Source organism: Carcharodon carcharias, chromosome 20, assembly GCF_017639515.1.
Source record: "Carcharodon carcharias isolate sCarCar2 chromosome 20, sCarCar2.pri, whole genome shotgun sequence".
Lineage (NCBI taxonomy): Eukaryota > Metazoa > Chordata > Chondrichthyes > Lamniformes > Lamnidae > Carcharodon > Carcharodon carcharias.
The window spans coordinates 30987140-31014141 of NC_054486.1; the positions used below are offsets into that span (position 1 = coordinate 30987140).

Here is a 27002-nt window from a genome sequence, read left to right on the forward strand (position 1 = left end):
TAAGCTCATGGATGGCAAGGGCCTTGTTCACAAGCGAATGGACATTCTGGAAGGAGATGCATAGAGAGGTTGTGGGAACTGATCTGCTGGCACAGTCCATAGATTCAGCAGTGGGAGGGATGAGTTGTACAGGAAGGAGAATAGCAAAATTATCCCCCAGCACTGGGTGAGAAGGTGAGAGTGGAATGGCGCAATTGGAGATCCAGCTCGTAATGGGTGAACACTGAATGCCTTGGTGAGCCCTTCAGAGAATGCCAAGAAGGGCACAGGCAGAAACTGTAGGCTTATCTTTGAGGGAGTCAAGTTGGGACGGTGGCAAGAGAGCAGGAAGCTTGAGTACTGAAGGTTTAGGATAGGGCATTGGGACGGCAGAGGCCTAAGAGTGAAGAAGTGAAAGGAGACATGATGAGAACAGAGAGGGGTCACACAATCACAGAATAACACAGTGCAGAAGTGGCCCTTCAGCCCATTGAGTCTTCACCGACGCATGAGAAACACTTGACCTACCTAATCCCATTTACCAGCACTTGGCCCACAGTCTTGAATGTTATGATGTGCCAAGTGCTCATCCAGGTACCTTTTAAAAGATGTGATGCAACCCGCCCCCATCACCCTCCCAGGCAGCGCATTCCAGACCATCACTACCCTCTGGTTAAAAAATGTTTTTCCTCACATCCCCCCTAAACCTCCTGCACCTCACCTTGAACTTATATCCACTCATGACTGACCCTTCAAGTAAGGGGAACAGCTGCTCCCTATCCACCCTGTCTGTGCCCCTCATAAGCTTGTACACCTCGATCAGGTTGCCCCTCAGTCTTCTCTGCTCCAACGAAAACAACCCAAGTCTATCCAACTTTTCTTCATAACTTAAATGTTTCATCCCAGGCAACATCCTGGTGAATCTCTTTTGCACCCCCTCCATTGCATTCACATCCTTTCTAATATGTGGTGACCAGAACTGTATACAGTACCCCAGCCGTGGCCTCACCAAGGTTCTATACAACTCCAATATGATCTCCCTACTTTTGTAATCTATATCTCGATTTACAAAGGCAAGTGTCCCAAATGCCTTTTCACCACCCCACTAACATGCCCCTCCACCTTCAGAGATCTATGGACACACACACCAAGGTCCCTTTGTTCCTCAGAACTTCCTAGTGTCATGCTGTTCATTGACTACTTCCTTGCCAAATTACTCATTCAAGGTTAAATTCCATCTGCCACTTATCTGCCCATTTGACCATCCCGTCTCTATCTTCCTGTAGCCCAAGACACTCAATCTCACTGTTAACCACCCAGCCAATCTTTGTGTCATCTGCAAACTTACTAATCCTACCCTCCACTTAGTCATCTATGTCATTTATATAAATGACCAATAATAGGGGACTCAGCACAGATCCCCATGGGACGGCACTGGACACGGGCTTCAAGTCACTAAAGCAGCCTTCTGTCATCACCCTTTGTCTCCTACAACTAAGCCAATTTTGAATCCACCTTCTCAAATTACTCTGTATCCCATGTGCATTTGCCCTCTTTATAAGTCTCCCATGTGGAACCTTGTCAAAGGCTTTGCTGAAATCCATATAAACTACATCAACTGCACTACCCTCATCTACACACCTGGTCACCTCCTCAAAAAATTCAGTCAAATATTCTAGGCATGACCTCCCTCTGACAAAGCTATGCTGACTATCCCTGATCAAGCCTTGCCTCTCCAAGTGGAGATAGATTCTCTCCTTCAGAATTTTCTCCAATAGTTTCCCTACCACTGACGTGAGACTCACTGGTCTGTAGTTTCCTGGCTTATCTCTACAACCCTTCTTAAATAGCAGAACCACATTAGCTGTTCTCCAGTTCCCTGGCACCTCCCACGTGGCCAGAGAGGAATTAAAAATTTGGGTCAGAGCTCCTGCAATCTCCTCCCTTGCCTCCCTCAGCAGTCTGGGACACATATCATCCGGACCTGGAGATTTGTCCACTTTTAACCAACACCTCCAATACCTTGTCACTCCCTATATCAATTTGCTGAAGAACCTCGCAGTCCCTCTCCCTGAGTTCCATACCTTCATCCTCATTCTCTTGGGTGAAGATGGATGTGAAGTATTCATTCAACACTCTACCAATGGCCTCTCTCTCCACCCATAGATTGTCCCCTTGGTCCCTAATCTTTCCCTGGTTATCCTCTTCCCATTGCTATACTTACAGAATATCTTGAGATTTTCCCTACTAATACCAGGCAGAGCTTTCTCATATCCCTTCAACTTTTTAAAAAAATTCCTTCATGGGCTGTGGGCATCACAGGCTCAGCCAGCATTTGTTGACCTTTCCTAATTGCCCTCGAGAAAGTGGTTACCTGCCTTCTTGAGCCACTGCAGTCCATGTGGTGTAACTACCACCATCTTGCTGTTAGTAAAGGGGGGTTCTCAGATTTTGACACAGTAACAATAAAGGAACAGTGATGTCGTTCCAAACCAGGATGGTGTATGGCTTGGAGGGGAACTTGTAGGTGGTGGTGTTCCCATGCATCTGCTGTCCTTGTCCTTCTAGGTGGTACAGATTTGAAATGTGTTGTTGAAAGCTCTTGCCTCACCTCTGAAATTCAGTTTTTTTTCCATATCTGGACCAAGGTTACAATGAAGTCTGGAGACAAGTAGTTCTGATGAAACCCAAACTGAACATCAGTGAGCAGCTTTTTTTTTTTGCTCCCACCCATTTATAACTAAGTATAATGTACAGTCCTCAAGCAGAACTTTAATATACTAAAAGCATACAGGAGATAGAGGAGCCTAAATAAATCAGACGTAGGGTCACAAATGATTGTTTGAATGCTCAGTAGTGAAACACTGTCATGATCCATCTTGCTGTACCTCCTTCAACCTTCTTGGAAACTCTGATGTTGACATCTTCAATTTGCCCAAGTTCATCATTGCAGTCACCTATTAACTGTGTATTTTATCCGCAGTGATGTCACAGCCATGTGTCTAACTGATTTACAAATAGAGCCATGAAACAAAACATCCTCAAACTTGATAAATTATTTCTTTGAGCTGCCTCAATGGTATGGTGGGTAAAGACACTGCCAGAGTTGCACTGAACCACACCTGGTAAATGTATGAGATTTAGAAGAGGACAGGGAACATTTCTTCACACAGAGGGTTGTGAAGCTGTTGAATTCATATTCAAGGTTAGCATTCTGAAGCAGAAATTATGGGCCAGAAATTGCTGGAGTTATAATGGTGCTTTAACAAATTAATAATGGTGTGCAAAGCTTAAGATTTGTGAGAAAAATAAATTGCTGGATGATATGCAGTGCTCTGCTATTAGCTTCACCAAAGCCTATCAAATCCCTTCTCACCAAGAAGCTCCCCATTAAACTTAATGATGATCATGAATTACAATGTAGCAGGAATAATTCATATTTACAGTCATTTATTATTTGAAATCAATGTTGCAAAGGACCCTGATAATGATGTAATTTATGGTCCTGATACAGCATTGAACCTTGGAAAGCCATAAAAGAACCAAAGGAAACTGTTCAATCTCACTCCAGCAGGTACTGAATTGTTCAGAGGTTTTTTTTAAACCTTTTTATCTGCCTTGTCAATCTATCGTGCTATTCTTGCCATTCAAACCTCTGCAATAGTCAGGAGGCAATACATGTGAGGATTCAAAGCTGTTTCAACACTGAAATGCAAATTAGATAGGTTTCTTTACATTTTGAAATGCACAATATGAGGAACTTGAGACTTAGCATGTGGTATGTGTAGCAGGCTTGGGAGGAACTTTGGACCTATGGTTCGCCAACCACTGGTTTTCCTCATGTTAATTCTTGGTCTGTTGTAGACCCATTGATAAAGATTGATATATCCTGATCAGCCAACAATTCTATAACGATGTGACTATTAGAGTGATAGAAAGCAAACTAGATGGATCTTGGGATTTCTTTATGTAGCAATTCCTACATTCCTATGAAAACAGTGCAATGACCCAGTGGGTGTTCCACACATTGTTATGAAGGGTAAGCCCACTAGTTCTACACTTCATGAGTGAAAAGTCTTTGTACATTTTGCACATCTGGTCTGCCACCCACTCATTAAAATTTCAAGGAACAATACAGCAACTCCCTATCACAAGTGGGTTGCAAAGTCCTCTTTGCTGGCACTTTCAAATTTTTCACTTACTTTTCCTTTCTGTCTCTTTTTCTCTCTTCTTAATCCACTCTTTCTTTCTCTTTTTTACTTTGTTTTTAAATTTTGTTTGACCCTAATTCAACTTATTCCCTTCTCCATCACTCACTCTATCTCTTTTTGTATCCTTTTTTTCACTGGTTAAGGAGATAAGACAATTAAGCATAATGTTCATGAAGCCTCCTTATATGCAACATTGACATCACTGCACTACTATCAGTTCAACATTCCATCATTTTGCAGTGGAGATATAGTACAACGTAACTGGTGAACAGAAAAGCCCAAGTAATGTTGTTCTCCACTAATCCCATTATTGCAGGAATTTCTGGCCCTTTGTCAAGATTCATGTTCAGATTGGATAGGTGGATGAAAGGAAAGGGTTTAGGAACAAGATGGGTAAATGTGATTGGTAGCACAAGCTCACAAGGAGAGCAACCACTGTATGGTCTGTTGCTGTGTTGTAACTACCATATTTCTCTTTAATTCAGTTTCAAGTTCCAGGTATCGGTGAGCAGGCCAATGTTAGTTTTCCATCCCCAGTTACCCTGAGGTGGTGATGGTTGAGACACTCGCTATATCACTTCAGAGGGCAGTTTGGTGTGAGACTGTATTTATATGTGATCCATTGTCAGTACTGACTTCAATGACCTGATACAGTACGGCCAACTGAATAGAATTGCAGACATTAATTCCCACTAAGGCCCTGAAACCAGCTGTAAAGACTAATCCCAAACACTGAACCTGGGGTCTTCTACTCAGTGTTATATGAGGCAATGCATCTATCTACCTACCAGGCTACCAGAGGCAGAGTTTAGAGTAAGGTGTTTATTGTAAAATCATACAAGAAAACTTGTACTTTTATCCTGGCTTCACATGTTCCCAATTGCAAAGGCTCACACAGTTGCAGCAAGACATGCTGATCTGACAGTATGTAACAGGCTGCTTTACACCTGGATTCCTGAAGTACCATTGAATATCATCATGGGTAGAAGAGGCTGATTTTGCGTATGCTGCTGTTGAGGTTTGGGCGTTGAGTTGAGGTAATAGCCAGGCATGTAAGCCAGCAGAAGTCCTGAGACTTTTAAGCATATAAGGTGAGTTGCAACCACTGTGGAAATAAGAACAGCATAAATATTAATGCTATCAGTAAGAAAGACAGTGTGTTCAATTGGAGGTCAAATCTGATAAGAACATAGAGGAACAAGAAAACATTATTTGCTCCATCCAACCTTTCCTTTCACTGAAAAACATTGACTTCAATAAACAAAATCCACTATGTGAAGCATGCTAAGATGTTCTGAAATGTATAATCCCAATCTTTAATATCTCACATGCTACCATAACAAACATAACCCAAGGAGATAACAAATCAGTTAATGCACCAGGAAAATAAGGTCCTGTGGAATTTCTCCCTAACGTTCAAAGACAATCCAATAAATGTTAAGCCATCCTCTAGAATTAGTCCATATAGATAACCAATCACAGTCCAGAACCCTGACCTCAGCAGCTCTGTAAGATATTTGACACATCTGAGGGGTTTTAAACTGCCAACTGTTTCAGTTGGATTCCATCCACCAGGGTGGTTTTAACAGAGAATAGTATTTGCAAGCTGAGTCATTGCTCATCAAATGAGAAGAATGGGCCACATGCTGGAGACTGACTTATGGGAGATTAAGAGATAAGGGGGACTGCTGAACAGAGATCTGCCATCAAAAATTGCACGTGCAATGAATTCCAGGACTGCCATGATCATACGATCATAAGCAACAGGAGCAGCAGTGCGCCATTTGGCTCATTGAACCTGCTCCACCGTTCAGTAGGTCATGGCCCTAACTCCACTTTCCTGCCTGCCCTCCATAACCCTTGACTCTCTTGTCAACCAAAAGTCTCTCCAACTCAGCCTTGAATATATTCAATAAGCCAGCCTGCACTTTTCTCTGGAGAAGAGAATTAAAAATACTAACAACCCCTGAGAAGAAATTCCTTCTCATCTCCATCTTAAATGGGTGACCCCTGATTTTTAGACTGTGTCCCTAGTTCTAGATTCCCCCATGAACAAAGCAAAAGTAGAAGCAGAGGGGAAACATCCTCTCAGCATCCACCCTGTCGCGCCCCCATCAGAATCTTATAAGTTTCAATAAGGTCATCTCTCATTCTTCTAAACTCCAATGTATATAGGCCTAACCTGCTCAATCCTTCCTCGAAATACAATCCTGTTATCCCAGGAATCAGTCTTGTGAACCGTCTCTGAACTGCTTCTAAAGCAAATATATTCCTCATGTAAGGAGGCCAAAAGTGTACACAATACGCTAGGTGAAGTTTCACTGTATGGTTCAAATGTATGGTTGTAGCAAGACTTGCCCATGGTTATACTCCATCCGCTTGCAATAAAGGCCAACATTCCACTTGCCTACCTAATTACTTGCTGCTCCTGCATGGTAACTTTGTGTGATTCATGTACAAGGACACCCAGATCCATCTGTACTGCATCATTCTGCAGTCTCTCTCCATTTATATAATAGTCTGTTCTTCCTGCGAAAGTGGACAACCTCACATTATACTCCATCTGCCAAATTTTTACCCACTCACATAACCTATTTCTATCCCTTTGCAGTCTCTTTGCAACCTCCTCAACTTATTTTCCTACCTATCTTATCATCTGCAAAGTTGGCTACAATATAGTCAGTCCTTCATCCAAGTCATTAATATAGATTATAAATAGTTGAGCCCCAGCATTGATCCCTATGGTACTCCACTCGTTACAGTGTGCCAACCTAGAAATGATTCATTTATTCTGAGTCTGTTTCCTTTTAGTTAGCCAATCCTCTTATCTTGTGCAGTAATCTTTTATGTAGCACCTTATCAAATACCTTTTGGAAATCCAAATACGCTATATGTACTGTTACCCCTTTAGCCACCCTGCTTGTTACATCCTCGAAGAACTCTAATAAGTTTGTCAAACATGATTTCCATTTCACAAAATCATGTTGACATAATATGATTTTTTAAATGTCCTGCAAATACCTCCTTAATAATGGATTCCAGCATTTTCCCAATGGCAATGTTAGGTTAGCTGGCCTACTGTTTCCTGCTTTCTGTCACCTTTCTTTCTTGAATAGAGGTGTTACATTTGCAGATTTCCAATCAGCTGGGACTTTTCCAGAATATAGGGAATTTTGAAATATTACCAGCAATGCATCCGCTGTCTCTGTAGCCACTTCTTTTATGACCCTAATATGCAGGCCATCAGGTCCAGGGGACTTGGCAGCCGTTAGTCCCATTAATTTTCCTAGTACTTTCTCTCTGGTGATAGTGCTTGTTTCCTTTTTGGCTCTTGATTTTCTACTACACCTGGGATGCTTCTAGTGCCTTCTACTGTGAAGGCTGATATAAAATACTTGTTCAAAATTTCTGCCATTTCCTTGTTTCCCATTATCAATCCGCAGTCTCATCCTCTAAGGGACCAACAGTCACTTTAGCTACTCTTTTCCTTTTCATTTACTTGTAGAAGTTTTTACTGTCTGTTTTTATATTTCTTGCTTGTTTTCTCTCATACTCCAATTTCTCTCTCTTCATTATTCTTTCAGTTATCCTTTGCTAGTTTTTAAAACTTTTCCAATCATCTAGTCTATCACTAATCTTTGCAGCATTGTACACGATTTCTTTCAATTTGATACCATCCTTAAATTCCTTAGTTAGCCATGGATGGTGCACCCTTCTCATGGAATCTTTCTTTCTCAATGGAATATATGATTGTTGAGTTATGAAATATCTCAATATTTGCCACTGCTTTTCTACCATCTTACACTTTAACCTATTTTCTAACTTGTGCTGTCTTCATACCCTTGTAATTGTTTTTGTTTAAGTTTAAGACTTTAGTTTCAGATCCACATTTTTCACCGTCAAACTGCATATGAAATGCTATCATGTCATGATCATTCTTCCTTCGAGGATCCTTTACTATAAGATCATTAATTAACCCTGCCTCATTACACATTACCAGGTCTAAAATAACCTGTTCCCTGATTGGTTCCAGAATGTATTGTTCTAAGAAACTGTCCCAAAAACATTCTATGAACTCATCTTTCAAGATGCCTTTGCCAATTAGATTTATCCAAACCACATGAAGATTAAATCGCCCACGATTATTGCAGTTCCTTTCTTTCAAACCCCCATTATTTCTTGATTCATACCCTGTCCTACAGTGCAGCTACTGTCAGCAACCTACAAACTCTTCCACCAGTGACTTCTGTCCTTTCCAATTTCTTGTCTCAACTCAAACTGATTCTACATCTTAACTCTACATCAGTATCCTCACAGTGTGAAAAAGTATAAATTGGGAAATAATGGAGGTGTGTAAGAAGGGCGCTACAATTGTCATAGGTAATTTTAATATACATATTGACTGGACAAATCAGACTGGCAGGAGTAACATGGAAGACAAATTTGTTGGATACATCAGGGGTTGTTTTTTAGAGCAAAATGTTGCAGAACCTACCCAGGAACAGGCTATTTTAGATCTAGTAATGTGTAATGAGGTAGGATTTACAAGAGATATTGTAGTTAAGGATCCTCTAGGGGGTAGTGATCACAACATGGTAGAATTTTAAATTCAGTTTGAGGGTGAGCAACTCTGGTCTCAAACCAGTGTCCTCAACTTAAATAAAGGCAATTATGGAGGTATGAAGAAAGAGTTGTCTAAAGTCGGATGGGAAAATGGATTAAGGGGAAGGTCAGTGAATGAGCAGTGGCAGACATTTACACATTATATTTCATAACTCTCAGCAAAAATTTATCTCAGTCAAAAAGAAGGAATAGATGAGAAGGATGAACCACCCGTGGTTAACAAAGGTGGTCAAGGAGAGTATCCAATCAAAAACCAAGGCATACAAAGCAGCGAAAACTAGTGGTAGGGCAGAGGATTGGGAAATTTTTAGGTACCAGCAGCAGATGACTAAAAAGCTAACAAAGAGGGAGAAAATTGATTATGAAAGTAAATTGGCCAGAAATAAAAAAAACAAACAGCAAGAGCTTCCATGGGTATATAAAAAGAAAGTGGCTAAAGTGAGCGTGGGACCCTTGGAGGATGTAACTGGAGAATTGATAACGGGGTACAGGGAAAATGGCAGATCATTTAAACCAATATTTTGCGTCGGTCTTCATAGTGGAGGACACTATAAACATCCCAAAGATATCAGATAAACAAGGAGCTAATGGGAGGAAAGATCTTGTAACATTCTCTATCATGAGGGTCAAAGTGTTTGACAAACTAATGGGACTAAAGGCAGACAAGTCGCCAGGACCTGATGGCCTGCATCCAAGGGTTCTAAAGGAAGTGGCTGCAGAGATAGTGGAGGCATTGGTGGAAATATTCTAGAACCCACTGGTTTCCAGGAGGGTCCCAGGGGATTGTAAAACTGCTACTGTGACACCCCTGTTCAAGAGGGAGGGAGACAAAAAGCAGGAAACCATAGGCGAGTCAGCCTAACCTCTGTCGTTGGGGAAATGCTACAATCCATTGTTAAGGAAGAAATAGCAGGACATTTAGAAAACCTTAACACAATCAAACAGAGTCAACATGGTTTTGTGGAAGGGAAATTAAGTTTGACAAATTTGCTAGAGTTCTTTGAGGATATAACAAGCAGAATTGATAAAGGAGAACCCGGTGGATGTACTGTATTTGGATTCCAGAAAGCATTTGATAAAGTGCCACACAAGGTAACAGCTCACGGTACTGGGGGTAATATATTAGCATGTTTTTTTTTATTCATTCACGGAATGTGGGGCTTCACTGACTGGGCCAGCATTTATTGCCCATCCCTAGTTGCCCTTGAGAAGGTGGTGGTGAGCTGCTGCCTTGAACCGCTGCAGTCCATGTGGTGTCGGTACACCCTTGGTGCTGTTAGGAAGGGAGTTCCAGGATTTTGATCCAGCGACAGTGAAGGAACGGCAATATATTTCCAAGTCAGGATGGTGAGTGACTTGGAGGGGAATTTCTAGGTGGTAGTGTTCCCATGTGTCTGCTGCCCTTGTCCTTCTAGATGGTAGTGGTTGTGGGTTTGGAAGGTGCTGTCTAAGGAGCCTTGGTGAATTCCTTCAGTGCATCTTGTAGATGGTACACACTGCTGCTACTGTGCGTCGGTGGTGGAGGGAGTGAATGTTTGTGGATGTGGTGCCAATCAAGCGGGCTGCTTTGTCTTGGATGGTGTCCAGCTTCTTCAGTGTTGCAGGAGCTACACTCATCCAGGCAAGTGGGGAGTATTCCATCACATTCCTGACTTGTGCCTTGTAGATGGTGGACAGGCTTTGGGGAGTCAGGAGATGAATTAAGCGTCACTGGATTCCTAGCCTCTGACCTGCTCTTGTAGCCACAGTATTTATATGGCTAGTCCAGTTCACTTTCTGCTCAATGGGAACCCACAGGAGGTTGATAGTGTGGGATTCAGTGATGGTAATGCCATTGAACATCAAAGGATGATGGTTGGATTCTCTCTTGTTAGAGATAGTCATTGCCTAACACTTGTGTGGCATGAATGTTACTTGCCAATTGTCAGCCCAAGTCTGGATATCATCCAGTTCTTGCTGCATTTGGACATGGGTTGCTTCAGTATCTGAGGAGTCATGAATGGTGCTGAACATTGTGCAATCATCAGCGAACATCCCCACTTCTGACTTTATGATGGAAGGAAGGTCATTGATGAAACAGCTGAAGATGGTTGGGTCTAGGGCACTACCCTGAGGAACTCCTGCAGTGATGTCCTGCAGCTGAGATGACTGACCTCCAAGAACCACAACCAACTTCCTTTGTGTGAGGTATGACTCCAACCAGAGGACAGTTTTCCTCTTGATTCCCATTGACTCCAGTTTTGCTAGGGCTCCATGATGCCACATTCGGTCAAATGCTGCCTTGATGTCAAGGGCAGTCACTCTCACCTCATCTCGGGAGTTCAGCTCTTTTGTCCATGTTTGATGCATGGGTTGAGGATTGGTTAACACACAGAAGACACAGATTCAGGATTAATGGGTCTTTTTCAGGTTGGAAAGACGTAACTAGTGGAGTGCCACAAGGATCAATCCTAGGGCCTCAATTATTTACTATCTATATTAATGACTTGAAGAAGGGGGCAGAGTGTAATGTATCCAAGTTTGCTGACGATACAAAAATAGGTGGGAGGGCATGTTGTGATGAGGACATAAGGAATCTGCAAGGCGATCTAGATAGGTTGAATGAGTGGGTGAAAACTTGGCAGATGGAGTTTAATGTAGGAAAATGTGAGGTCATGCACTTTGGTAGGAAAAATCAAAAGCCAGACTATTATTTAAATGGAGAGAGACTCCAAAGAAGTGTAGCACAGAGGGTCCTGGGCGTTCTTGTGCAAGAAACACAAAAAGTTAGCACGCAAGTGCAGCAAGTAATTAAGAAGGCAAATGGAATTTTGGCCTGTATTGCCAGAGGGTTGAGGTTTAAAAATAAGGAAGTCTTGTTACAACCGTACAGGGTGTTGGTGAGGCTGCACCTGGAGTACTGTGTAAGTTTTGGTCCCCGCATTTAAGAGAGGATATACCGGCATTGGAGGCAGCTCAAAAGTGATTCACTAGGCTGAATTCTGGAATGAAGGGGTTTACTTATCAAGAATGGCTAAACAGGTTAAGCGTTTATTCATAAGAATTTAGAAGAATGAGCAGTGATCTTATTGAAACGTACAAGATTCTGAGGGGGCTTGACAGGGTAGATGCTGAGATGATGTTTCCACTAGTGGGGGATTCTTGAACTAGGGGACATAGTAACAGAATAAAGGACACTCATTTAGAACTGACATGCGAAGGAATTTCTTCTCTTAGAGGGTAGTGAATGTCTGGAATTCTCTACTCCAGACAGCTGTGGAGGCTAGATCACTTCAAGTATTTAAAGAGGAGGTAGATAGGTTTTAGAAATATCAGTGAGTTCAGGGCTACACAGAGCTGACATCTAAGAGGAGTTGAGGCCTGGAGCAGATCAGCCATGATCTGACTGAATGGTGGGGCAGGCTAAAGGGGCTGAATGGCCTACTCCTGCTCCTATTTCTTAAGTTCTTATGATAATTCAAAATGATCATTTCTCACTACTGTACTGATCCCATCCTTTATTAAGAGAGCTACCCCACCCTCCTCTTCCTTTCTTCCTGTTCTTCTGAAATATCAAATACCTGAATATGCAGGTTCCAATCATGGCCATTTTGCAACCATGTATCTGTAATGTCTATCATATCATACTTTGATGGTTGCTTCAAGCAGGTGTCATCCATACACCATTCCTTGTGATGGCTATTGAAAGGAAGGCAGTGAATAATATCCTAAAGATCTTGAACATTTAAGGATATATACACCAGGAGCTAAAAGGCCCAAGAAAGGCATATTTCTTTTTAAACTGCATGTGGGCACTTATCAGTGCCCTGATAAGGAACTATGGTTCAGTCATGTGAGTGGCAGTTGCACCTACTTCCAGAACACTGAGTTTAATGATTCCATCTCCATCTTTATCAAAGGCACGGAAGGCTCCTGCAGGATAAAAAAGGGTCAATGAAGACAGTGCCTCTTCTTAAAAACACAAAAGCATAAACTGATTTTAACACTGGCTAAGTACAGTAATTCTGAGAACACAGCAAGAGTCCAGACACAAGAAAAGGAATCAAGCCTGCCCAGCTTGCTAATTCATCCAGGACTTGCTTTGTTGTTTACTTTCAACTAACACTGGCCTTTATTTTCAATGTTTGAGAACAAGACCCATTATTTAAAGCATTGAAAGGTGTAAAAAGATTTTCCTTTTGGATGAGTAACATTGTAACTTTTGTTCATTGTCTAATTTGTTCCTCCGATTTACATTGGAATACAGTTCCACAAGAGCAAGTCACCCACAAGTACTTCACTCATCCGTAAGTCTAGCCAATGGAGAGTTGGCAATTGTTCCTTTATTGAATGCCACATGAGGTCATCACAGCCAAATCCTAATCTTGCCCCTATCCAGGAGAGGGATAAAGGAAAATGGGATCATAGTGGGCAAACTGCTTGTGTGGAGGGTAAACACCAATATGGACTGGTTGGGCCAAATGGCTTGTTTCCATGCTGTAATTTGTATTTATTCCTACAGCTAACTTACTAGAGGTCAGGAAACAACCTTTGTGCCTACCTAATTTCATGGCTCAGTACCAACTGAGTCAATGGAGTGTCCCACATAACATAGGACATTTGCAAACTGTTGGCTATTCCTTACAATATTTAAATCTATCTCCACCTTGCCACTTTGTATCCATCTTCACTGGGTCATATACCTGTCCCTAACTGAGGAGGCCACACTTGCTTTCTCTGAAACTCTTGCCAGCATCATTCTGAATCAAGAGACGTGTCTGCCTAGTCTAACCAGGGACTGAACTTCCAATTTGCCACCTCTCTATTTTTTGTTAATCTAGGTGATCTAAGACCAGAAACTATATGTTATTCCCCGATGGCTTAGAAGTGCGTACATATTAGTGGCTGAGCCTGAAGCCTGAAATTTAATCTAGAGGCACGTTCCATATGGAGGAACTGTTTTGAGGTTGGGCATCCCAAAAGTATGGGATTCGTTGAGTATCCTGCAATTTTTAACAGCAAAATTCCTTTAAATTATTTCCAGTCAGTATTCTGCCCACAGGCAGCCTGATTTACAGGCCAAAGACTTTTGTAAAGGGAAGCCTGCAGCCAAGAATGCAACAAAGGAGAGCAGGTAGGTTCAGTGGGGAGGGGATGAGAGAGATCATGGAGGGAGAGGGGTTTCCAATCAGAGGAGGCTCCCAATCACTGGATTATCCTGATCATGGGAGAGGGGGAAGGAGGAGCCCATGGTGGTCAGGAAGATGCGGGTGCTGGTCAGGGGTGCTGATTGCAGCAGGGGTCCGATGGTGTTCAGCAGGAGTAGGTGGTTGAGGTTAGGTCAGATTGTGGTCAGGGATATCTAATCATGGGTGGAGGGAAGCAGACAGATCAAGAGCATTGTGGGCTTACTGAGTAGCTTTTTGCCCTTGAGGAATGATGGGAAAACTGACCAGAAATGGTGGTGTGTCTCAACACCAGGAATGGTACTGGGAGTCACCAGGGCCGGTAAGGGAAATTAACAAGAACTATTGGAGGAGTCATTAGGAATGGTGGGGGAGTCAATAGGAATACTGGGTGAAAAGTCACTAGGAATAGTGCTACATTGGGGACCCTTTTGAACAATGGAACCATATTCATAAAAAGCATTCAGTTCTGTCTTAGTCATTTCATGGATAATGAGAGAAGGGGCATTCACCCACTCAGTGTGGTGCTGAATTTGAACCCAGATCACAAAAGTAAAAGGACAAAGTTCAATCCAGTGCACCACACAGGCTGCATACTCCATTGTAACTGAGGAAAGAACACTGCGGATGGTACTGCACTTACTGAACATCCCTTCCAGTCTCACAATACAACAGATGAAACTGTCAAAGTCCAGGTTCATATTTTCATCAGCATAGCGCATGGAGATGATCTCGTAGAGCTGGTTGTTCAGATGGAAACCTGAAGAACAAGAAAAAAGAACACATACTACATCTCAGATAGTCTCACCAACAATGTCACCAACATTCTCCCCCAGTTCCAGTAAACTGGACCAACATGTAAATACTGTGGCTACAAAAGCAGATCAGAGGAATTCTGCGATGAGTAGTTCACCCCGTGATTCCCTAGATCCTGCCCACCATCCACAAGGCACAAGTCAGGAGTGTGAAGGAATACTCTCCATTTTCCTGGATGAGTGCAGCTCCAGCAACACTCAAGAAGTTAAACACCATCCAGAATAAGGCAACCACTTGATCAGCAAACTACCCACTATATTAAACATTCATTCCCTCCACCATCTGTGCACCGTGACAGTAGTGTATGCCATATACAAGATGCATTGCGGCAACTTGTCAAACCTCCTTGGAAAACATGTTCTAAATGCCCAACCTCCATCACCTGGAAGTTCCAGGGCAGCAGGCACAAGGAAACACCACCATCTGCAAGTTCCCCTTCTAGCCATATATTATTCTGACTTGGAACTAAATCACCATTCCTTCACTGTTGCTGGATCAAAAACCTGGAACATCCACACTAAGAGCACTATGTGTGTACTTACACCACATGACTTTCAGTGGTTCAAGAAGTCGGCTCACCATCATCTTTTCAGGAACAATTAAGGACAACAAATGCTGGCCTTGCCAATGACACTCATATTCAATGAATAAGTTAAAAACAAATCCCTACGATCCAACCTCATCTGGTCATAGATTCATTTGCAGCCCATTGAAGCCATTCCAGCTCTCCATGGAGCAATCCAGTCACCCCACTCCCTCGTTCAATCCCTGCAGGTTTATTTCCTTTAAGTTCCCATCCAATTTCTTTTTGAAATTATTTATTGTTTCCATTTCCCTCACCCTTGCTGGCAGAGTGCCAGGTTATTACCATTTGCTGTGTAAAAGAGTTCTTTCCTCACATTCCCTGCAACTCTTGCCCAAAAACTTAAATCTGTGTTCCCTAGTTCTTGTACTATCAGCTAATGGGAACAGATTTTCCTTGTCTAACTTATCCGAGCCTGTCATAATTTTGTACATTTCTATTAAATCTCCCCTCAATCTCCTTTGCTCCAAGGAGAATAATCCCAACATTTCCAACCTAACCTTGTAACTAAACTTTCCCATCCCAGGGATCATTCTAGTAAATCTCTTCTGCACCGTCTCAAGGACCCTCACATTCTTTCTGAAGTGTGGTGAACAGAAGTGTCCTAACCAGAGCTTTATAAAGGTTCAGCATGTATCTTGAATGAAATGTCCAACAAACATAGAAGATCAGACAGTCCTGGAAATGTTACCATCTAATACAGCACCTAGGCTCAGGTGATATCATAATCCATGTAGGCTGAAGAAGAAATAGAGATGTGAAGGAGGTCCCAGCCAACTGGCACAGCTAACATGTGTCCTCTGGCAATTGAACTCTTCACCATAATTCACTGCTCTCAGCCAACTGTAGTAACACCACTCACAGTCCACTGTGAAAAAATGATTAATGTTTTGAGGTGAGACAAAGTGGAGTGGGCAATATTTTTATTTTGCAGTTTTGTGCTGAAACTATAGTGCCTTCTATTATTACACCTTCACTCTAATATATTGAGGTATCAGAGAGAATGGGCGGAATCGTTCCAGATTTGCACTAAGTGTGGTAGCAGGCGGGAAAAAGGATATTTTACCTGCTGGCTGCAATGGCGGATTTTTGCACTGTATCGTCCCAAACCCGCTTCATTCATCATGCATTCCCGGGAAACATGCTGGTTCGCTGCCGGGGAGGCCTCACATTCGCCTGCGCCACCATCACCTCAGTTCTCCAGTAAACTGGGTGCCATATTTAAAGGCCACCCCGCAAAGAGCTAGCAATCTTTGAGGGATAGGAAGCTGCTGCAAACTGATGGCTGCCAAAGGGAGGAAACATGCTGACCCCAGATTTAGTGATGCCTCCCTCAAGTGCCCACTGGATGCATTGGAGGCCCACCACAATGTCCTCTACCTCCACTCTGGGTGAAGACCAGCAAGCAAGGTTACCAAACCAGCATGGGAGGTGGTGGCAGCAGTGGTCAGCACCAATGCCCTGTAAAACAGGACAGCCACCCAGTGCAGAGAGGGGATGAATGGTCTTATCCATTCCGCAGGGTAAATCGCTCTTCTCATCACTCTCAACTCACACACTCCCAAATCCATCAGACATCCACAGGGGTCTCACACCTCAAGGGACAATACCACTAACTCTCACACACGCCCTGACATCTCAATCAGGCTCATATCATCTGGAGCTTGCGTCCTCATCTCATCCATGGTTCCACTCACCACACAAACATTCCACGCAGTGCCATGTGTCCTGCTCACACTCTCTCTATCTGTTTTCATACAGGAGAAGCTGACTCACAACAGCAGAGAGAGGTCCCAGACCATGGGTGGACTTTGGCCTTTCACTTACTTTGATGAGCATGCCATAATGCTGACTGGTGAGGACGTAGACCGTGCCTGTGGCGACTGTGAGGTCGGCGGCAAACACCCATGTGAGCATCATGCACCACATCATCCCCCTGTTAATGCAACTGAGTGCTCTCTCTCCTGCTTTTGACTCTGCAATAATCATCTCTACTTTGGGTCACTGAGTTCTGCCAAGCAACTGATACCCTCAGCCAGCCAATACCTTTGCTTCATCTGGGTTCTCACTTCCAGCCAAGAGGACACCTCCTCCATTGAAGAGCTGGAAATATGCAGCCTGGAAGACTCATCACAGCGCTTACCCACTCCCTGCACCAGTGCAGAGACACACACCTCGGTGTGACCTAGATCTAGAGCAGGCTCAGGTTCTCAATCTGAAACATCTTGATGTCTCTCCAGGTGCTCCTTCCCCTCAAGGAGTCAGGCAGGGGCTCTCGGGCGCCTGAAGGGAAGAGGAGCGACAGATGGACACCTCTGGGTCATCCACTCCGGACCCCTCTCAGACATCCACTCTGGAATCTCAGAGGCTGTCCTCTGCCGACAAGTCCCCTTTTCCCTGTGAAACACTCAACCTCGTCCTCTGTCACCGCAGAGGGAACAGCTGGCCCACAGGAGGACAACCAAAACAAGCCGGGGCCTCCCAAGGCCTCGGCTCTCCAGAGGACCCATGCCAAAGTCATCAGAAGCAACAGGGCCAACCATTACAAAGGCTGGCTCCACCCTGCTGCAGATGTCAGGGCAGTATCTAGAAAATGTGTTAGGCCTAGAAAAGTTAAGAATTTATGATCAGAAGTGGTTGCATGGGTGAACACATTTTGTCACTTTATAATCAGAAAATATATTCATTTTCACTGAACAATGTGTAATGGCGTCCTTCAGCTTCATTTGCAGGCTTTGCAAGTCCTCCCCTGCAGGCCCCCCCCCCACTAGCAGTTCAGCTACATGCAGTTGGCCCATGAGTGATTCTGCAGGGAGAAGTGTGTGTATGACAGGGCTTTTTGGATCCTCATGCAAGCAATCTCTCACGCACGTGGATCCTTTCTCCCTCACGTTCATCTCAATATCCCGAGCATTTTCAATGCTGCCTGCTGGGTTCTCTTTCAGTTGTCTATTTGAGCTGACTTGCTTCTCTGCCCACCCACTGATCGCACTCCCATGCAGCACCTGTTCCCACACAACACGAGGCTTCTTTCACTTTCGATTTTGCAAGATGGTTGTAGTGAAGTATGTCTTCAGCTCCCCCATCTTTCCCCCTCCTCGTCACCCATGTCCCTTCCACCATGTCCTGGCCCCCCCTGGCATCACCTAACATCACCCCAACCTGCTCACCTATCAGCCAGAACCCTTTTCTTTCTGGAGTGTCCTGGTGAACATGTACATTTCTACCGTCCCGAGAATCCTGCCCCCATCCACATGACTTCCCCAACCTCCTCCTTCCCACCCCCAGAGTCCATGTCTGCCTCCAAGTCCCCACCAACCACCCTCGCCATCCCTTATACCGCTACCGTGGCAGTATCACCCTCCCACCCTACCAGCTCACTCTGCCCTCTCTCATTCTCATCATTCCCTCCGACCGTGCCCACCCTCATTTCGCTCCCCAGAAGACAGACATTGACTCCAAAGACCCCTCCCTTGCATGATCCACTGGACACCACCTGCCTTACTCCTTACTCCACCCTTATTCCTTCAACCCACCTTTACTCCTTCCTCCCCTGACTCCTTCCTCCTCCCTGACTCTTTCAACCCACCTTGACTCCTTTCTCCTCCTGCAACTCCTTCCTCCCCCTACAATTCCTTCCTCCCTCCAAAGTCCTGCCCTTACACTTTCCTCCTCAGTTGCCGCATTCTCCCCCATTACACCCTCCTCCCCCCATACTCCCTTCCCCCTCCCAATTTCACCACCCCCATCCAACAGCATTGTTTGCACCTCTCAACCTCCCCTCTCCCATACACATTCCTCTCCCAGTCACAGCTGGACCTTCCTCTCCACCCCCTCAAGGGTCATCTGTAGCAGCCCATGGCCAAGACACTGATGTTCCAAAGCAGACCCCCAATGGTGACCTTCCACGGCTTCGTGGTAGAGCCATGTCCATGGGAATCCACTTAGCATGCAATGAACATGTTCCTCCAGGGTCTGGTAGCTGTAGGGCTCTAGCATCTTCTGCTCCTCGGTTGTCCATGATGTGAGCAAGGCCCTGACACTAAGTCCCGACTTCTGCACATCAAACTTGTCAAGATGTGTTCTGCACAGCGTGTTTTCCTGCCTATGTGAGCGGTAAATTTGACGTGGGGGGGATGATTCCAGCGAGCAGGGCTTATAATGATATGCATATGTATTAAAACAACATTCCTGACGTGCGGAGGCAGGAATTGGCGGCCCGCCATTGATAGGCGGAGCGGATGATTGCAACCTGGTTTCAAGATGGTATGAAACTGATTTTTGGCCTTCCCGCCATGTTGTCCACTCATGCCCGCCATGACACCCAACGTCAATGGGGATGGAAAATTCTGCCCAATGAGTTGCAGACATGACCAGGATGATCAACGCTGACACAACTGCTGTATCATCAGCCCAATATCGGTGGCAGGATGCCTGATCCAGTTTTTGGAGTGCTCCAGAACCAAGAATCTCAGGGGCTAGGATATTGGTTGCAGTGCACATGAATAAAGTTAACTATGTTTTTTCTGCACCTGTTGATATAATAACCACAACGTCCTGAGGTTTAACTGTAATTTGCTCAGGATTAAAGAACAGGATTTCATCTGAAATTAAAAGAAGATGGATTTTCCAAATTGAGTTCTAAAGAAAGCTGAAGTTCAGCCATACCTGTACTGAATGACAGAGCAGATGCGGCAGGCCATATACTCTATTCCTGCTCCTATTTCTTGTATTCATTGACCTTAAATATTAACTCTATTTCTCTCTCCACAGACGCTGCTTGACCGGCTGAATATTTCCAGCATTTTTTCTTTTTATTTCAAATTTCCAGCATCTGCAGTAATTTAGTTTTGGATTTTCCACATGGTGACCAGGATTAGGATCAAGAAATGGTGCACCACTTCCAGGACATTTTTCCAGAAGCTGGGTATTGAACATGCCCATGCATAGTTGGGCAAGTATATTCAAAAAATAAGCTAATGTTAGGAATCCCTCATATAACCTGTTTCCTGTCATTACCAGATAAAGAGCATTAGGCTTCAGAAACTCAGAAAAAGGAAATTAAGAATGAGAGTGACTTCACTGGTGTAATCATGAGAACAAACTATTAGTGTAAGTTGGGCAAATTACAAAATCCAAACATTTTTCAGATACTTCCTTCCGTCTCCTGCTGCGACAGGTTCAAATGTCGCAGAAACTCACCTACCAATAATCAATTAAATGAGCATGATCCTGGAAAGCTTGCCCTTACTATCCTGATGGGATTGGGAGCAGCTCTGGAGCTTCCCACTTGGAAATCAATTACACCTGTAGACCAAAATTGAGTCCACAGATCTTGTGACAAAATGGGAAGCCCCTGGATGACAAAGTTCAAAGGTTGTGCTGTAGAACCTGACACTACAGCAGATACAGAGGGATGTACTGTGCTTCTGACATGAGAACCCTTCCTCCACCAATATTTTCAAATCTCCTTCTGGAACAGGCTTAATCTGAAAACTTTCCAGTTTGCTGACTTCATCGTTGGAGCACCTAAACTTCAAGAATTGGAAACAAATCCTTTCAAGTCCAGCTGTTCAAATATTCACTGATATCAGTTTTCATGGTTCCATCGCAATGATGCTGACTCATTCTCACTCACCTGCATCATTCACAGCAGTGCGCATTTCATAGCTGTCAATTACACCAGAATTATCCTTGTCATATTCCATAAAGATTGCCTGCAAAGAACAGGAGATAACAATTAAAATATCTGGCTTGGATTTTTTTTATTCATTCATGGGATGTGGGCTTCGCTGGCTGGGCCAGTATTTATTGCCCATCCCTAGTTGCCCTTGAGAAGGTGGTGGTGAGCTGCTGCCTTGAACCACTGCAGTCCATGTGGTGTCGGTACACCCCCGCTGCTGTTAGGAAGGGAGTTCCAGGATTTTGATCCAGCGACAGTGAAGGAACGGTGATATCCTTCCAAGTCAGGATGGTGAGTGACTTGGAGGGGAACTTCCACTTGGTGGTATTCCAATCAATCTGCTGCCCTTGTCCTTCTGGATGGTAGTGGTCATGGGTTTGGAAGGTGCTGTCGAAGGAGCCTTGGTGAATTCCTACAGTGCATTTTATAGCTGGCACACACTGCTGCTACTGTGCGTCGGTGGTTGAGGGAGTGAATGTTTGTGAATGTGGTGCCAATCAAGCAGGCTGCTTTGTCCTGGATGATGTCAAGCTTCTTGAGTGCTGTGGGAGCTGCAGTCATCCAGGCAAGTGGGAAGTATTCCATCACACTCCTGACTTGTGCCTTGTAAATGGTGGACAGGCTTTGGGGAGTCAGGAGATTGATGCCAGAATACAGTTGCTGGATCATAACTGAGGGACTCAGGCTAGAATACAATTATAGTATCATACCTGAGGGACTGCGGCTAGAAAACAGTTACAGTATCTGAAGGATTGAGGCCAGACTAGATCATGTCTGAGAAAGTGAGATCAGACTATACTTATAGCATCATATCTGAGGACTGAGGCTGGAATACAGCTGCAGAATCATGTCTGAGAGACTGAGACCATACAACAGTTACAGGATCATGATTGAGGGACTCAGGATAGAACACAGTTGCAAGATCATGTCTGAAGGACTGGAAGTAAAATATGTGATGAGATTGAGGTCAGGAATATTCACTATCTTGTTGGGATAGTCGTATTTCTAAACCACCAGATGATCTTTGTCCATTTTTCATTCTTGAGTGATTCTAAGTAGTGATCCCACCAATTAAAAGTTCTAAAGTGATGATAATTTGTAGTGATGCTGTACATTGAAGCACTAACATGTTTTCCCTGACAGTGTGTGCTTTAAAGGAAGTGGATTCAATCTCGGAATATTTTTTGGTATAATTGAGTATGTTGTTCCATACATAGATGAGGCCTTAAGGTGTTAATTTTAGTCTGTGCGTTTTAAAATGTACAGATTATTGGAGAAACTGACATCTCATTCAGACAACACACCTAATGGCTGAGTGGGTAACTGCACTACAAAGTGTCCCATCTCCCCATAATGGTTTAGGTGATTGCAGATTCAATCCATGATCTTGCTGATTTTAGCTGAGGTAACATCATCAGTGTAAATGTTCGTGACTTGTGAAGGAGCCAAATCATCAGGTCTTCTGGTTCTGTTTACTTCCCAGTAAAAGTATTTGTGACTACAGATTTAGGCTTGGCTATGATCGTATCACTCCCTAGTATGCATAGTCAACAATAGATGTGTGCGTGTGGGCCATTTGTGGGCTGCTGGTGCCTGTGGAATAGTACGTCAGCATTACAGAGGGATAAACAAGCACCAGCAAGAAAACAGGTGGCTCCCAAGGACGGCCCTGATTACGTGCTTCAGATGTAAAACCTAACTCAATTGGGAATTTAAAAGTTAGGTGAATATAAGTTATTTGCATAAAAGCAAAATGCAAATCTGAAACAAAAACAGATAATGCTGGAAAAGCTCAGCAGGTCTGACAGCATCTGTAGAGAGAGAAACAGAGTTGACATTTGGAGTCTAGATGACTTCTTCAGAGCTGTTTCTCTCTCCATAGATGCTGTCAGACATGTGGAGTTTTTCCACCATTTTCTGTTTTTGTATAAGTTATTTGCAATTTGTTTTGATCGAGTCCTGACCTACAAAGTTGTTTGACCTCAGTGACTGTGAGGAAAGGGTGAGGGGATGGCAAGGGAAGACCATAGCTCCTTAAATCCGCACTACCTCCTCCACTACTGAGCTGACCAGGTAAAAAGATACATCAGTGGAAATAGACATCAATGAATTATGATTTTACATAGTTTCACCATGATGGACAAAAGCCTGTCAAATTCTAAATTAACCTTTCTACCAGTCTTGATAATCTGGAAGGCAATTACCTGGTCTCAGTATCATTTGCCAAACACTAATTATCAAGAGGCTGAACCCAGTATAAGTCAAAGTCAGTGCCACTCCCTGTGACATAAGTGCCTTAAACCCTCCAGCACATCCTACCTGCCATTTCTTAATCTTGTTCCAGAGCTGTTTAAACTCCATCAAATTAAGCTTTCCAGACCCATCCGTCTGTTAGCAATGTTAAGGAAAACATAATAATATAAAATAGGTAATAATATGATTGTCCAGCAGGCTGGTAATGAGGTTACTAAATCCCTGGCCTTGAAGAGACAGTACCAAAATTACATCCAAATCAATGTACATTGTTGATCAGAAATTAGCCTCTGCAACCTGGAATTAACGGCAGTTCCTTTATGTGTATTTCTGTACTTAATTTGGAATTATAAAAACAAACGAACACAACAGGGTACAATTGCATAAAACAGGGGAAAGCAAGTGTGCAGGCAGTTTTCAGTTGTGGCACCAAGTCAAGGTCTAACCCCTATGTTTGTCGACAAATTAAAAGTGTTTGCATTATTCCAAGATAAGGTGCTCATCAGACTTTTTTATCTGAATTCCTGGGGGCTACCTCATCATAGGGAAGTTATTATTGCCCTTGAGAGGAGGTAGGGGGGAGCAATGAATATATTGAAGAGATCAGGAATATATCAGGTGAGGAAATTAAAAAGAACTTGGATCTGGTTTCTGTGGAAAAGGGGAAGGCACATGATGGCCCAATTGATGTTTTCAGGATTATAAAAAGAACTAACAAAGCTGATTTAGCCAATTTGTTTCATATATCAGTGGATGCAAGTTAAAATGAAGGAAATTGGCAGTAGGAAGACAAATCAAGGGGTGAATATATCTGCTGCAAATTTCCTTGGGGCTTTTCCAGCTCTGCTGCTGTTACTTGGTCAGAAGCTTCATTCACATTCCCTGAATCTCCGCCTTAGTTACAGCTAGAGAAGCGCAAAGAAAATTCTCAGTGATTTTCACAAAGCACAAGGGAGTTGTAAAATAATTTACCAGGGAAGGTCCTTGAAGCCAATGGTAAAAGTAAATTTAAGGACAATTGGATGATGTTCTGGAGAGAGAAGGGATTGAGAAGGTGGGTAGATAGGATTGATCCATTTCAGAAGAACTGGCTTGTTCAGACTGTATCTGTTCCTAAAATATCTTAAATAATTTTGCCTACAGACATTGTGAATTTACCATTTCAGGTCACTGCATTACCATTAGAAGCTATATATCATTACTACATACAACTGTTGAGACTCTTCAGTAAAGTTAAATCTTAGCAAAATAAATTTTAGGGGAGAAAACAATTTATGTTCAAACTCAACAAACAGAAACAAAATTAAAGTCAAAGGATCAGGGAACTTAATTCAACTATCACAAAACAAAAACAGAATTACCTGGAAAAACTCAGCAGGTCTGGCAGCATTGGCGGAGAAGAAAAGAGTTGATGTTTCGAGTCCTCATGACCCTTCAACAGAACTGGATGAATCCAAGGAGAGGGGTGAAATATAAGCTGGTTTAAGGTGGGTTGGAGTAGGAGTCGGGTTGGGGGGGGGGGGGGTGGAGAGAGAGCGAGAGAGAAGTGGAGCGGGGTGGTGTGGTTGTAGGGACAAGCAAGCAGTGGTAGGAGCAGATCATCAAAAGATGTCACAGACAAAGGAACAAAAGAACACAGAGGTGTTGAAGGTAGTGATATTATCTAAACGAATGTGCTAATTAAGAATGGATGGTAGGGCACTCAAGGTACAGCTCTAGTGGGGGTGGGGTGGAAAGGCTAGCAGGGCATAAAAGATTTAAAAATAATGGAAATAGGTGGGAAAAGAAAAATCTATATAAATTATTGGAAAAAACAAAAGGAAGGGGGCAGAAACGGAAAGGGGGTGGGGATGGAGGAGGGAGTTCAAGATCTAAAGTTGTTGAATTCAATATTCATTCCGGAAGGCTGTAAAGTGCCTAATCGGAAGATGATGTGCTGTTCCTCCAGTTTGCGGTCTGTCCGCAAGAATGACCCAAACCTCCCTGTCGCTTGCCATTTTAACACTCACCCTGCTCTCTTGCCCACATGTCTGTCCTTGGCTTGCTGCATTGTTCCAGTGAAGCCCAACGCAAACTGGAGGAACTGCACCTCATCTTCCGACTAGGCACTTTACAGCCTTCCGGACTGAATATTGAATTCAACAACTTTAGATCTTGAAATCCCTCCTCCATCCCCACCCCCTTTCCGTTTCTTCCCCCTTCCTTTTGTTTTTTCCAATAATTTATATATATTTTTCTTTTCCCATCTATTTCCATTAGTTTTAAATCTTGTATGCCCTGCTAGTCTTTCCACCCCACCCCCACTAGAGCAATACCTTGAGTGCCCTACCATCCGTTCTTAATTAGCACATTCATTTAGATAATATCACTACCTTCAACACCTCTGTGTTCTTTTGTTCTTTTGTCTGTGACAGCTTTTGATTATCTGTTCCTATCACTGCTTGCTTGTCCGTACAACCACACCATCCCCCTCCACTTCTCTCCCCCCACCAAATCCCCCACACCCACCTCCCCCCAACCCATCTTAAACCAGCTTATATTTCACTCCTCTCCTTGGATTCACCCAGTTCTGTTGAAGGGTCACGAGGACTCGAAACGTCAACTCTTTTCTTCTCCGCCAATACTGCCAGACCTGCTGAGTTTTTCCAGGTGATTCTGTTTTTGTTTTGGATTTCCAGCATCCGCAGTTTTTTGTTTTAATTCAACTATCCACTGCCAATGCAGACTGGATCCAGCCCCGCCCTGTGCTGAGTTAGCTGATCACAGCCAGTTGTCAACAGGAATGCAATTAGCTACAATTAGCATCACCCTAGAGTGAGGTAGGTAAAAACTGGGCAAGTTTCTCTCTTTCAAATGTCAACCATGAGTTTCTAATGGAAGTGGTTGAGCATGGACATTGGGTGAGGACAGCTTCAAGCTCTGCTGAGATATGACCATTGTCCATGGAGGCATGTCCCAGTGCAAGTTAGCACCACCAGAATGAAAGAGGAAAAAGCTTGAAAAACAGAAGTAAACCATTAAAAATGCTTTTCGGCCATGACAGGGATGAGTAAGCTGGCTCCAATATTTTGAAATCACACTTATGTGGTCAGCTTATCTTTTCTCCACCAAAAGAGTACTAAGGACTACTGTACAACTCCTATTACTGTCCAGCCTGTAGCCAGCTATATCAATATAGACCAGGAATCTAATATGAAATCTTTGCAGATTGTCTGACTCAAGTTTCATGCTGGCAATGCACTGCTCCTCTAAGCCTTTGGCAGAGTCAATGACACACTTCCAACCAACTTACATCATTGCATCATTGAATCCAGGCACTCAGTTTGGTCTGGAGTAAAGGCAAAGCCACCTTAGACAATTGCCTATGAAAGCATAATGAATGTAATGGGGAAAAGGAAAGGATACATCCATGAGGGCAACCATACTGCGGCAAGACTCGAGTACGAACCCTTCAGTTTTCATCTTGCCTGTGAGGAGAAAGAACAGCTAATATTCAGAATCATTGCATCACATATCAAAGGAATAAACATTTTAAACATTGTGTAAAGGAAAGGACTGAAGGGGAAAAGGAACAGTAAATTATCTCCTACTGCACTAGGAGTGCAAACCTTCTCTCACATAGTCCGAGGCATCAGATAACCATATGCATTGTACTGACAATCTCCCACACACTCTGGGGTCCTATTAAT

At 43.4% G+C, this 27002-nt stretch overlaps 1 protein-coding gene across 13 annotated transcripts in view; it reads right to left on the reverse strand.

Moving 5' to 3' along the window:
- Positions 1-4997: 4997 nt before the first annotated feature.
- The window catches only part of capn3a (calpain 3a, (p94)), a 164704-nt gene continuing 142699 nt past the window's right edge, over positions 4998-27002 (reverse strand). For 8 of the 13 annotated variants that reach the window (XM_041214322.1, XM_041214317.1, XM_041214315.1 and 5 more), the window contains 5 exons: positions 26719-26780; positions 23380-23448; positions 21016-21094; positions 14622-14738; positions 4998-5295 (listed from right to left, as the gene is read on the reverse strand). In XM_041214322.1, coding sequence (XP_041070256.1) covers positions 5132-5295; positions 14622-14738; positions 21016-21094; positions 23380-23448; positions 26719-26780 — 491 coding nt within the window. In that variant the 3' untranslated portion in view covers positions 4998-5131. Of the gene's footprint in view, positions 5296-12666; positions 12726-14621; positions 14739-21015; positions 21095-23379; positions 23449-26718; positions 26781-27002 lie in introns of those variants that run through there. The other 5 variants (XM_041214318.1, XM_041214326.1, XM_041214325.1 and 2 more) reach the window with 3 other exon arrangements.